Source organism: Perognathus longimembris, chromosome 3 (genome assembly GCF_023159225.1).
Source record: "Perognathus longimembris pacificus isolate PPM17 chromosome 3, ASM2315922v1, whole genome shotgun sequence".
Lineage (NCBI taxonomy): Eukaryota > Metazoa > Chordata > Mammalia > Rodentia > Heteromyidae > Perognathus > Perognathus longimembris.
The window spans coordinates 112502655-112512078 of record NC_063163.1 but is presented as its reverse complement, the minus strand read 5'-3'; the positions used below and the strand labels follow the sequence as shown (position 1 = coordinate 112512078).

Below are 9424 nucleotides of genomic sequence, written 5' to 3'. Positions count from 1 at the left end.
CATATTTCCTGCATAGCTGGAAGTACATAAGCACACCTTCAGACCCGCGTATTGATTTAAATGAGATCTCAATAACTCGTCCCAAGCTGACTTTGAACTTTGAACCTTCCAATCACTGCCTCCCAAGAAGCTAGGATTACACCTTCAGACCCGCGTATTGATTTAAATGAGATCTCAATAACTCGTCCCAAGCTGACTTTGAACTTTGAACCTTCCAATCACTGCCTCCCAAGAAGCTAGGATTACAGGTGTGAAATATAATAATTTTCAATTTATGAATAAGTAAGATAAAGTCACTCAAGTGTGTGTAGTTAGTGATTTTCTGGCTCATTGATAACATTCAAATCAAATAGACACTATTAATGGAAATGACTAGAAAATAGCCCAACATATATTATGCAAACTTATTTATTAATGTAAAAAAAGAGAACTTGTTTATAACACAGAAAAGTAAAACAACGAGAAGTTCTCTGCAAAAATTTTAACTGTGCACATATAAAAGAAGACTGGCACTGTGGCCAGGTTTGAGGACTTCACGTGAATGCCTACGTTAGTGTCAGGAAACTGAAGAAGAATGACATGTGGTAGAAAAATCGATCCACCCATACCACACTCCTAATTCACACCGGTCACTTGCATTAACTGTAGCAGATGTCACAGCTTGCTTCCCTCCTATAGAACTCACTGGCAGTGGCCACGGAGGGGGCAAAGTCCGCACAGTCCGGGCTCGGGTAGAAGTACTCGGCGGCTCTGAGGATGTCCACGTGCTCTGTCTCACAGGATGCACAGTAGCAGACCGAGGTGGTGGCGGTGGGGAAGCAGTTGTACTGGGTGTGTGAAGGCAGGTGGTGGTAGGAGCAGTTGTCTGGAGGGAAGCCGTGGTTTAGGCTGTCCAGGGATGGGGGAGAGTTGTAACTCTCTGGAGCATACGAAGGCGGCTGGGCTGGTGAGTAACTGTAGTCAAAGGAGCCAGAGAGACTAGAGGAACCCGAAGGTGATCCTGGGGTCTAGACACGTGAAAAACAAACACACACAAAACAAAAACCAAGGGACAAAGAGCTTGATCACTTAGACAGGTTCAAAAGAACTGACCAGCATGGATTTATTAACGCAGAGTAAGAAAATGAGGGGGGTCACAAACCAAAACACCCAACCCAAAGTCCACAGAAGTAAGTGTATTTGCTGACTCCATGATTTCATGACACCGTATTTTGTATTTACCTAGTTCCTTCCCAACAATTGTCTTGCTTCACTGGCTTCCTTTGTTACCGCTCTATTTTAGAGGATGTTTTGTTCTGAAACCACAAAATCCCATTGTGCGTCTGGTCACCTGCATATCGAGTCCCGCTGCGTGCTGCTGTTAAGCTGCAGGTGGCCCCTTGGACGTGTCTCTACACCTTTGGCGTGGAGAACCAAGTAGACATTGAGAACCTGGACTCTTCAGAGACCAGCCTCTGGGACTCTCTAGGGTGAGAAACTGCCCTCCCTGTCAGGAAAGTCTTATTCCCTGAGGGGAAAGGTTCCAACTACCTTCTCTTAAGCAAGTCTCCAGTTGTTACTGAGAAAGCCTGACTGTGTGGTAGGAACCCTGTATTTGACTCATGGCAATATACCTAAACTGAGTGCTAATTTCCTGTCTCCTCTAAAATCCAGTTCACTGCTTATCCAGACTTGTTGGGAAACCAAGAGGAAAAAGTATTCACATTTCTTTCTTTTATTTTTAAGCTCACATTTAAAAGTTTTAAAAAATATATAAACCTTCAATAGGCATCTAGAAAAACTAGTAACTACTCATGGAAACCTTATTCATTTTATTTATTTATTTTTCTTGTGCTGGTTACTAGGGTTTGATTTCAGGGCTTGGGCAATGTTTCTTAACTTCTTACTATATCCCACCCCCACCCTCCAAAGCTGGTGTTCTACTGCTTGAGCCATAACTCTTTGCTGGTTAATTGGAGATAAGAGTCTCATGGGCTTTCTTACTCAGATTGGCTTTCAACCTCAATCTTCAGATCTTAGTTTCCTGAGTAGCTAAGATTACAGGTGTGAGCCACTGGTGTCTGGCCTGTTACTCATTTTAAAGGGAAACACATGTGTTTGAAACTTGAGGTCCATAAGAAAGTAGACAAGTCAAATTCTTTCAAATGAATTGTTCATTTTATGAACCCATCTCAGACCCAAATGAGCTCTTGTGTGAATAAGAAGATCCCAACAACCAGTTAGCAGAGCTGATTCAGTAACCAAGCCAAACCAAGTCAACCCTCATTCACAGAATGAAGCTTGAGACAAGGCAGCCTTAATCCTATTTTAAAGAACTCAGAATCCCACCTGCAACTTAGTTGATACCTTTGCTTTACAAGGCAAGAACCAGCAGGGGAGTCTTAACGTCATTTCACCTGAGGAATTATAATTGCGTATTCAAAACTTTATGCCCTGCAATGTGTCCACACATGGCATCCTTGTTGAGAAAATGTGTACGCTTTCTCACAAGATGAGGCAAACTCTCTTACCCAGGAGTTAGCAACTATTAGCTTGTATGAAGAATGAAGATAAATTACCAGGCTTTGGTTAAAGCAGAGAGGGGTCGGTTGGAAGCTGTCTGGAAAATAGTGGGGAGTGCTTGGTGTGGAGTTGAGCAAAGGCTCTGAGGGTGTTTCCATCTGCAGATAGGAATCCAAGATCTGGTCCAGGCAGCTTGGATTTTCTTCACAAGAAACACAAGTGGAAAATTCACAGGGTTGAAAATAATTGGTTGTGGAAGACATTGGCTCAGGCTCAAAATACAATCCTAAAGGAGAAAGGGAAAAGAAATGTACTTCCAAACTACACAATGGATTTGAATAGATGTATCATCTGTATTCCAAATAATTGCTCTATCTAGGGGAGAAAAGCACTTGAGAAATACTAAAGGAAATAGACAGACAATTTGTACTTTGTAGTTGTCTTAGTTAAACCAAGCACCAGTGAAATGAACCTGGTAAATACTGTGGTAGGGAATATAATATAAAAATAATATGATTAAGGAAAGAAAATAAAGCGTGTGGTCCAACCTGAATCCAAGTGTCACAGTGGAGCTAGGGCTCTGTGGTCTTGGGTTCAAAAGCCGTCCATACCCAGCCCCTATGTCCAGTTCAAGCATGCCTCTCAAAAGTGACGGTGACGGATAGATCCACACGAGGCCCTGAGAAAATTTCTGACACTATGGGGAAATACTCCTGTGATTTATGAATATTGCCTTCCTAAACTTTATACACCCAGCATCTGAATCTTGAAGAGAGGGTCTTGACAAGTGGATCAATAGCAATGGAAAGAATAAGAAATGGAAACCCGGTACAAACTAGTACTACATCTTTAAAGTCATAAAAAGTAAACATGTTTTCTTAATGCATGTATTAAAAATGTCATACAATGAGCAAACTTGGTAAACACCACGCAAAAATAATTTCTTTTAAAATCACTCCTTTTCCACTTTAGTTTTGATAGACCTGATGTGGGATCAATATCCTTAACTAGTCCAAGAAGAGAGCGCACTCCTTAATGGAGCTACAGGACACTAAATGGTCTTTTTTTTGCAGTCTTAAGTTCCTTTACGGCTATGTGAAAGAGATGCATTGGTGGCAGCTAGCATCGGCTCAAGCTTCCTTATGTATGACCTCCTTAAACTCTTAACTGCTGAGTGGCATAGGAAGGAGTGCTTATGTAATAGTTCATTCGTATTGGGCTGGGAAAACTTACACTTGTCTGAACTGCTTTCTGGGAAGAGAGAAAAGAAGGGGAGGGAAGCCCCTGTCGGCTAGACGCTAAATGAACAGGAGCAAAGGCATTATTTGAGAACCTCAGGATGCTCTGTATTTCATCTACTAGTACACTAAAAACAAAAAAGATAAGACTGTAAAGCGTTCTGATATATAGTCAAGTTGAGTTACTTAGTGATGAGGAATGGAATGAAGGTAAAGAGATCTTGGGAGGCAGAGCAGACAGCAGAGAGAGGACATTTCAGATATGAGGACAGAATTCAGCACTGGCTTCCTGGCTAGATTGCTTTTTCATCTCCTGATTGGTTGGATTCCCATTAAATGGTGGTGCCTATCTGAACCCCTGAATCAAGCTCTGAAAGGCTTTCCAGGAGGACTTTGTGAAGGAGTTTGGTCTTGGTTTTGGAGGGAACTGTGATGCTTGCTGGACTGACCTGCTGAGGTTGGTACAACTGGATCTGAACTGTGCGTACTGCTGGGTCCGGGCAGCTGTCAAAGCAAGAATATGACCATGAAGCAAAAAGACGAATAGAAGGTCTATGCCGGAAAAGCTACAACATTTTGATGGGAGCTGTGTTTCCTTCTGAGATAAGGTAAGCCAGATGCTTTCCTGTAAAAAAAAAAAATAGTTGCTTCTTTTTAAATGCAACTAATGTATTTTACTTAGATTTGATTTCTTTTTAAGTTTGCTTGTTTGTTTGTTTTTTGCCAGTGTCAGATTCCCTAGTTAAATTTTGTCATTCATCTTGCTAAAGATCAATGTAAATAATTTTCATGTAACAGACAGGCAAGAGTTTGTGAAAACTGAGTCAACAGCCTTCCTAGTAAATCATTTTATTTACCATTCATAAGGACTGACATTTTTCTAATTCAAATAGAATTTAGCCAATGATTTTCACATTAAAAAATACCAACTGGTTTCTTAGTCTTACAAACTGGTTTCTCCCAAAGCAAACATTTCCTAACTTTGTTAAGCCCGATTACCTAAAAATGTGCACATATTCTTGCTACTTATGAACTATTTAAATAGAAAAGATTTTCTTCAAGTTGTAATCACTGATCCAGAACCTCACAACATTCTAGTTTAAAGTTAGGAAATATTTCAACTCTGCATGTGTTTTTTTTTTTTATACTACTTTCTATAAAACTTGTCTCTTTTGTGACTATACTTAAATATTTAAGTTTCTGAGACTATCCCTTTTAGTGCTTTAAAGTAAAACAGCCTACACATTCCAGTTGATTTGATAATTGTACTAACCTAGTAATTTAGGACTTTTTTTTTTTTTTTTTTTAGATTTCAAGTGACAGCTATAAAGTTTAAAGGGACCAGTGTCGCTGTGGGATTCCGGGCTGGGAAGGCCAGCTTACCACACCTCTCTCATGGGGCCCAGGGAATACTCACTCCTGTTCCCTCACCGCTGGGAGCAAGGCACAATCAGCCACTGGTGAAACAGGAGGTGGTGTTAATTTTGAAAACAATCCATGCGGCAATGTCATGAACCAGGAAGCTGGAATCCTTTACCAGGTCCTTATGCAAATATTTGGTTTTTGAGCTGAAGGACTTGCAAGGAGTGGGTTTTAAAAAACCTGCTTCATTGTAGAGAGCGTTCCCTTTAACTACATGCTTCCGCTGGATTGGCCTATTTGCTCGCTTCCCTGTTGCCCTGTTACCTTCCTCAGGCATGTTAACAACATCCTCCTTGATATTATCTTTCCAGTCAGGGCTTCACGTTCTCCTTTGCTCCAAAAATACAAAGAAAGTCGCCTCTCTCTTAGATTTCAAACAGCACGAAATCCACAATCAAATATTTGTTGAAAACACACCATGGCTATTTTAAAACACAGCACACAACACACACACACACACACACACACACACACACACACACAGAGCTAATGGTTTAAGAAAAAAGTAAAGTAAATCTTTTGATAAGAACTAACTCATGCTTCTCTTTGCCTGTAAAGCAAAAGAAGTGTGTGTGTGTGTGTGTGTGTGTGTGTGTGTGTGTGAGTTGATCTGCCTGAAGTTTTTTGTTTTTTAAATTCAATATTCCTCTGGCCTCAAATGGTTTCTCCTGGTATAGCTTAAGACCTGGATTTTTGTCTCAATCTATAAATTGCATATATGATTGCCTTTTCAAAATTGCAATCTGTGGACACTACCCAGACTTTACAACAACTTAAGATGAATTCCTGCCTGCATTATAATATTTGGTACAGTTAATTCTATCCTTGGTTAAGTTTCTCAGAGTTATTCTTCAACCATTGAACAAATCAGAGAAAAGTCCCTGTCAGGTATGTACCATCTTTGCCTACTGGGCACACTTTTTTTTGGTAGTAATCTTAGTATTACAATCCCACATCTTTCCAACGATTGCTAGTGAAAGACCTTACATCTTCTTCTTCAACTGAAATTCTGTGTGTGTGTTGCTGAGGGCATGGACTGATAGAATCTTCCAGGAAGCAAAGTAGAATGTGTTCCTGCCAGGCCCTGGTTCAGAAATCTTGATTTTTTTTTTTCCTGAGTAATACTTAGAAAAAGATAAGTCAGATTGCCCCAGGGAATAGAAACAAGCCAGATACACAAGTGAAGAGCTTTCCCTTTCTAGTAGCCACAGAATTACTTTGTTCAAGAGATTAAAGTCTCCAGGTCCAGGTGAAGCAGAATTCTATCCATGCCAAAGCTCTTTCATGAAAGATGGTGTATTATGAACATCTTGATTGGATAAGGAAGCTGTGGGTTCCAATAGCATTCTCCAGTTCCCTCAGGACTAGTTTGATTAATTGTAACCTGGAAGCCACAACTCACTTCCTAACTGAAGGGATTGAGGTGACCAGGCTCAGCTTCTGCTTAGTATGGCTGCATCTACAGAGAGATGAACTTAGAGGTAACAGACAGGAAAGGTTCTTACACTAAGAATAAAATGCTTTGGGGTCTACCTCCAACTTTATCATTAGCAACTACGAGGCTTTGAGACTTAGCTATAGTAGAGGAATACAGACTCCTGATCTACTTACCTCCTCTGATTATTGTAACTAAATAGTGAGTGTGCCAAGGGCTTTAAAAGAAGCATCATCGGAAAGTCCCTTACAGATGTCAGCAAGTTTTGCTGGTACTTGAAATTCTCCAGGTGGAGATATTCACTTCCTCAGCTGTATATAACCTGAACTGTAAACTCAGGACAAAAGATGTGATGAACATTACTGAAGAGCTGGCTTTTAATCCTTGCTTGGAAACTTTTACATTTATTGACTCCTCAGGGAGTGGAAATACTCTTCTATGTGCTTTCCCTGCAACAGCCCATTTCGTTCTTACAAAACTTTATTATCCCCAATGTAAAGATGAGGGGGACCATGCAAGAGAGGTGGAGGAAGCCATATGGAGATGAGATGTAACCCCAGTTCAGCTGGCTTAGGAACCTACTCACCACCCCTACACAACTTGCCTCCTCCCATTTCATGAGTCACACACTGAACACAAATAGCACCGGGCAGAAAAGCTGTCCTGTGGCTGAGGCTCACAGGCTGGAGAAGGACCAAACGTAACATAGGTAATACGAGCTCCAGTTGTCTGATGTCAGCTACACATCAACCCGCATGGACCCACACAGACCCACACAGACCATTCGCAATTGTACCAGCTATTGAGGGCTTTCAGGAATCAGTTTCCCTTTCTTGAGAACGACCTCACCTAGTTTATTTGGTTCTGTGGCTGCCCTGAACACTTTGAACAGTCCTTGACATGCGTTAAGAAGCTCCAGCAAGTGTCAGAGTGCCTTACAACTTCCCAGATCAATTTTGTAATAACTTGCACTTATGCAAGGATTCATCCTAGCTTTAAGGCAGTGGTTCTGTGTAATATTTCAAGGCTAGGTGATTTCAGTGACTGGTGATTTTCAGACAAATGACCTTAGAAACTGAGTTCCAAAACAAGGAGGGAGGGAAGATGTCTCACAGATTCTCTAACCCCAAAGAGGTAAATTTCTGGAAGAGATTCTTTTTTTTTTCCGGAGCATGTGAGGGTTCTGTGTACACTGTCTTCCTGATACAGTGGTAACCTAATTATCTGATGGCTGGCTCTTTCCTTGCATTGTACCAACAAGATTTGTTATTCTCAACTTTGATCAGTGGGTGATGGACTTCTCCAAATCCTGAGCCCTATAGCACTCCCTCCAACCCCCCTCCCCCCATCTCTTCTTTGCGGCTAACTATGGTGAATTGGGACCAGCTGGGAAAGGCCAGGTCCCTAGGGAGGCCCTCATACCTTCCCAGACACAGGGCTAGGTGAGGCCTACCACGGGCTGATTTGCAAGTGAGGGGTGAATGCTTACGGTTCCCCCCGAGGCTGCCTGGTGCGCCCTTCTTTGCTGCAGCAGCTCCTTCACCGTGATCTTCACCCGGACACCTTGATACACCTTTGGTTTTTCTGGGGGAAAGGCAACTGAAATCAGTGGTCATGTCCATGATTTGGGGTGTCAGGAGTAAGGGCCCCCTTTATAGGCTATGGTACCCATTTGGGGGTGGGGGGGTTGAGTGGCAGTTGGAGGCTGCTAAGAGATGGATGAGCAGTTTTCAAGATTCCCTAATGGGCACAGAACCTATGGAAATCGGAGGCCATTCCTGGGAGCTGGAGCTGGGACAACTAGCACATGGGTTGTGCTCAAGAATGAGCAGGGGAGCCCAGCCCTGTGGCTCAGGAGAGGCTGGGCTCTCCGGCCTGATGGACTGGGGCAGGGGTGCTCTCTCATTCATAGCTGCTGACCCAGCCCGCTGCGCTGTGAGGTTTCCACGGGCGCCCAGTCCGCCGTCTCTCCCTTCTGCAGCAGGCTAGGCATGGCTTCTGGGGAGGCTACGACCTGGACATGCTCTCGGGACTGGAAGCCAACCCTGGGACAAGCAGCTGGGCTTGGCCAGTCTGTCCTGGGCAGAGGAAGGAGCTGGCGTCTGGATTCCAGAAAGGGACCAAGCCCAGGCAACTCTCGGTGGCTCCTTTCATCCAGGCACCATCTCTCCCCACCCCTCCCTTTCTGGTGCAGGCATTCGCGGCGGTGCACCGAGGCCCCGGGGCGAGTCTGTGCAGCTCGAGCTCGCGGGGGAACCGGCTCCCCAGGACGGCGGGCGCAGCCGCTGGAAGGCCGCCCTCCGGAAGGGGCCGCCCCCGAGCCGGCGAGGCCGGGCCGTCTCGCCACGAGAACCAGAGTGGCGCGGGGCGCACGCTGCGGGGATCCGCGGGGAGGGCCCCCCGCGCGCCAGAAGCGGGGACCGCCACGGCCCCGGGGGAGTCCCGCCCCCGCCCCCCGAAGAGCCACAGTGAGTAGATCGGGACAGCTGTGAGGCGAGGCGAGGCCAGAGGAGCTTCGCGGCCCGGGTGGGATGGGGCTGCGAGAGCCCAGAGCGACTCGGGCCGCGCGCGGCCTTGACCTTGGCCCCCGAGGCTGCGCCCGGGACTCGCGCGGGGAGGGGCCGGGCGCCGCGGCTGCACCCACTGTCTGGGCGGCTGGGCGACGGTGCCAGGCTACCAGCGCCTCCCCTGGTCGTTGCAGGGACCACAGCTGGACAGCAGGGAGCCCCCAGCACCAGCCCAGATCTGGGGGAGCCGAGGGTCTCCCTCCCCCAGAGAGGCGTCTGCGCTGTGCTTTGCCCAGGTCTCGGGAATCCTGGGCCAGGCC

The 9424-nt window shown here is 45.1% G+C and overlaps 1 protein-coding gene across 2 annotated transcripts; it reads right to left on the bottom strand.

Annotated features, from left to right (window-relative positions):
* Window positions 1–306: 306 nt before the first annotated feature.
* Colca2 (colorectal cancer associated 2) lies at window positions 307–8441 on the bottom strand. 2 transcript variants are annotated; one of them, XM_048343805.1, is made up of 5 exons: window positions 8266–8441; window positions 8066–8181; window positions 4190–4244; window positions 2559–2788; window positions 307–1007 (listed from the first exon to the last, which is right to left on the bottom strand). In XM_048343805.1, the coding sequence occupies exons 1-5, from the start codon at window positions 8267–8269 to the stop codon at window positions 639–641; spliced, it is 774 nt and encodes a 257-aa protein (XP_048199762.1). In that variant the 5' UTR covers window positions 8270–8441; the 3' UTR covers window positions 307–638. The 2 variants fall into 2 exon arrangements, with proteins under 2 accessions (XP_048199762.1, XP_048199763.1); XM_048343806.1 differs by lacking the exons at window positions 8066–8181; window positions 8266–8441 and adding an exon at window positions 5158–5651 and having other exon boundaries at window positions 313–1007.
* Window positions 8442–9424: the final 983 nt, after the last annotated feature.